Genomic DNA, 4,194 nt, shown 5'->3' on the forward strand with positions numbered 1-4,194 from the left:
ATATATTCTATACACATTTAGCTAGTTTCTATCTAGATGTTCTCACTAAATTTTGTATGTATTAATTAAGCACCTGTGCACACCCCTGTAAACATAAGAACATTTTGACGATTAGTCTGTAAGTAATATTTTTTTTTTGCAGTCTTAATTAAAAATTAATGTCTTTGTGAAAACACTTACTAGGTATTTTTACAAACACATCTATGAAATGTTTCTATTTTTAGGAACAATTTTTACGACATCAAATTACTTTTAACAAGCTTTGTTGACATATAAAGTTCATTTTTTCTTTGACTTATACAAAATCAAACTTTTTATTAACATTCTCACCAGTTCATTTTATTTATTGATAGTACCCCCCTTTGACTCAATTTTTTTTCAGCTTATATAATTTAAAACACAACAATGTCGAAATCTCTACACATTCCAGGACCCAAGGGCGACTCGTTGAGCCCCCACCAAAACTCCGGCCTCAAATACTTCGGCAGTGCCAAGAAGAAGATAAACGCCATTTTCTCCAACGTCCAGCAGTACCTGGGCTCGTTCAACAACCTGCTGACGAAGATGCAGGACGAGCTGAACTTCCCGCCCGAGCAGCAGATGTACAACAAGGTGACGGAGTCTCACGCCCAGGTCACCAACATACAGGAAGTCCTGCAGAGGGACAAGATGAAGGTGGTGTTCTTCGGGAAGACGTCGGCAGGCAAGGTTTAGAACTTATTCCAAATTGACTTATTCTGTTTTGAAATTAACAACACATGTTTCCTTTTCGTTTACCTAAGCGTTTTATTAAGTGTGTTTTGGCAAAAGGTTTAAAATAATTGTCCAAAGCATATATTAAGTTTATTAAAAGATCTTAGTAAAAAAGTTTTGAAGTGAAAACTAATTAATCTTTAAAGATTTAAAGCATAAATTGTTACTGATCTTTTTAGTTTTACTTCACTAAAAAACTACTAAAAATATTACTTAAAAAACTGTCAACAGTCGACGGTGATCAACGCGATGCTGAGGGAAGAAGTGCTGCCGATGGGCATGGGGCACACCACCAACTGCTTCCTGGAGGTGCAGAAGTGCGAGGCGGAGGGAGAGGGGAAGGGATACATCACGGTGAACAACGACGAGGAGAGGAAATCGGTGGAGTCGGTGATGGAGTTCAGTGACGCGCTGGAGCAGACCAAGCTGCCGCACGAGAGCTTGCTGAGGATCTTCCTGCAGAACTGCCCCATGCTGAAGGACGACGTCGTGTTGTACGACAGTCCAGGGGCGGACAACGCGCTGTCGCTGGAGAAGCTCATCAACGAGCACTGCACTGACGCCGACGTCTTCGTTCACGTTGTCAACTCGGACATGGGCTTGACGTTGTCGGACAAGGGCTTCTTCCACAAGGTGAGCGAGTCGTTCAGCAAGCCGAACCTGTTCATACTCCACAACAAGTGGGACATGTGCGACGAGAACGAGTCCAGGCTGCAGAAGGTGTACAAGCAGCAGATGGACAAGGACACGGAGTTCCTGGTGAACGAGCTGAAGGTGATGGGCAAGGACGAGGTCGAGAGCAGGGTGTTCTTCGTGTCGGCGAAAGAGTCGTTGTACGACAGGACGAGGAACAAGCACTCGACGCTGACCCCGCAGACGCCCACCGGCAAGCCCGGCAAACCGCAGAGGCTGTGGACTTTCGAGCATTTCGAGCGGGAGTTCGAGGAGTGCATCAGCCACTCGGCCACCAAGACCAAGTTCTCCAACCACGTGAAGAGGGCCGACAAGATACTGGCTGAGATGTCCAGCTTCGCCAACAACCTGCAGGTTATTTGTTTTTGAATATATTTTGTTTTGGTACCAAAAATCTTTTTTTACTTTTGCTGTTATTAAATAAATTCTTAAAATGATATCTTAAAAATACAAAAACAAAACAGTTTGATTTTGATGCACTTTTTTATAATACAATCGAGAGTTCCATTAATTTCATATTTACATCTGTTCAATTAACAATGTTAATTTGCAGGTGACAGCCAAGGAGGGCTTGGAGGAGCTCGAACTGGACAGGCAGACCATCCAGAACAGGATCGACGACATCCGGCAGAGCAACGAGCGGGTCTCGGCCGTCCACCTCAAGGACATCGAGGGCATCGTGGCCCAGACCAGCCAGATGGTCAGCGTCAAGATGCAGCAGGAAGTGAACCAGCTTGACGTTTTAGTGAGCAGCTTCAGCATCAACTTTCACAGCAGCCCGCACTACATAGAGAGCTACAAGGCGGAGCTGGTCAAGTACGTGCAGGAGGGGATGCAGCAGCAGATGAGCAACGTGTGCGGCAGGACCATCGAGAAGAACGTCAGCGACTACAAGCAGAAGATGATCGACGACGTCACGCCCCTCGTCGACGACCAGGACGGCAGCCGGGTGTCGGACAGCAACATGGTGCTGGCGTTGCACGGCAGCGGCAGCAGGGGGTCGAGCGAGATCAGCCAGGGCCCGTCCAGCTTTGACAAGTCGTTCGAGTTCGACATCAGGCCGCTGTGCGCCGACTTCGAGTACGACATCGACTTCAAGTTCAAGTTCGGCATCACCAGCCTGCTGGAGAAGTTCCTCGGCATCGACGCCAGGAGGTTGAGGTTCGGCCCCCGCCAGCAAGCCAACAGGAACACCCCGCTGCTCAGGAGGGTCACCGCCCACCCGGGTATTCCCCAAAACCAAGAAGTAGTTCCCGCCACGCCCATCGAAAACGTGGAACTGGCGTTGCGCCTGGTCGAGTTCACAAGCAACCTGTCTGCCGGCTACCCGCTGTTGGGGGCCGCTTTGGGGGGAACCAGCATCTACCTGTGGAACACCACCGGCTGGAAGCTGATATTCGGCTGCACCCTGTGCTACGGCGCCCTGTACGGCTACGAGTACGTCAGGTGGACGGAGGGCGCGAAGGAGCGCGCTTTCAAGCAGCAGTTCACCGATCACGCGAGCAACAAGCTCAGGCAGATCGTGCAGTTCACGTGCATGGAGAGCGAGAAGGACGTGAAGAAGGAGCTGGAGGGAAAGTTCTCGATGCTGCAGAGGCGGGTGCACGAGCACGAGGTGGAGCTGGAGGAGGACAAGGAGAAGATCGAGAAGGACATGCGGGGGCTGAGGCGGCTGCTGCAGGAGAGCAAGGGGCTGAAGAACAAGGCGTCGCTGCTGGAGACCGACCTGAACGAGTTCAAGAGGGAGTTCGAGCTGGACGGTTGGACCGTGAACGGGAGGTCCAGCCCCGTTTGATTTCACAAAGACACTAGGATTGATTCACGAGTTTTACGCTTTTTGTTGGATGTTTTTAGTACATGCAATTTTTTAGAAATTTTTACTTCCCGAATGAAAACGTTTTATAAGTAATTTCAAAGTTCACTAGTTTGCTAACGTTTTAATTTTAATTTTTACTATGTACTTCATGAGAGCTTAAGTGATCTTTTAGATCTAGCTTAAATCTACAGTTTAATAGTTTCTTTTTAAATTTAAAATTCAATTAAAATAGAGTATTTGAAATGCTTCCATTATTTATTTTTTAAATCTTTTAGTTAATTTAAAATTTTATAGGAACTGATGTCATTTAAATAATACAGATATTTGTTTTATAATAGATGTACATAACTTTGATTTATTGAAGTACATTTGTTTCTTTGCTATAAAAAATCATTTTTAATAACAACTAGACATGATTTATTTGCTTTTAAAATTAGTTTAAAAAAGTTAAACAGTTGATTTCTTTTTTTTATCTTTAAATTTACATTTTGAAATAGTATATTTTAATTACACAAATGTATGATTGTTTAGTAGAGATAAGTTTAATTTTACTTGGTTTGAGTCTCGAATTTAAGATAATTTAATGATTTTAACTAAGGTACAAATGTATTAAAATTAGCACTAGTTATGAAATTTTACAATGGAATTTGAAGCTATATAACTTGTAATTTAGGGTTTTTTAAATTGTGCTAAAAGCTTCTGTGAAATGATATGAAATTTTAGTAAAACTAAATGTTTTTTATCTAAATTGATATTTTTTTTTTTAAGTTTTGATCTATTTAGAATGGATTTTTAAACTTAAAGCATATTGTTTCAGCAAAAGTTTTATTTTGTTTTTGATTTAAAAAATTTAGACTAAACATTTAAAGTACCATATTTTTATACACTATTAAAGAAATGTTTACGGATTTTATACTTAATTAGTTGCACAA

At 43.1% G+C, this 4,194-nt stretch overlaps 1 protein-coding gene across 1 annotated transcript; it reads left to right on the plus strand.

Annotated features, from left to right (window-relative positions):
• The first annotated feature begins 283 nt into the window (after window positions 1-283).
• Window positions 284-3,368, plus strand: LOC145835463 (mitofusin-1-like). The gene is made up of 3 exons (XM_082943058.1): window positions 284-708; window positions 985-1,800; window positions 2,000-3,368. Exons 1-3 carry the CDS (start codon window positions 406-408, stop codon window positions 3,239-3,241), a joined length of 2,361 nt encoding a protein of 786 aa, XP_082799184.1. The 5' UTR covers window positions 284-405; the 3' UTR covers window positions 3,242-3,368.
• The last annotated feature ends 826 nt before the right edge of the window (window positions 3,369-4,194 follow it).

Source organism: Thalia democratica, chromosome 5 (genome assembly GCF_965202585.1).
Source record: "Thalia democratica chromosome 5, ktThaDemo2.hap1.1, whole genome shotgun sequence".
Lineage (NCBI taxonomy): Eukaryota > Metazoa > Chordata > Thaliacea > Salpida > Salpidae > Thalia > Thalia democratica.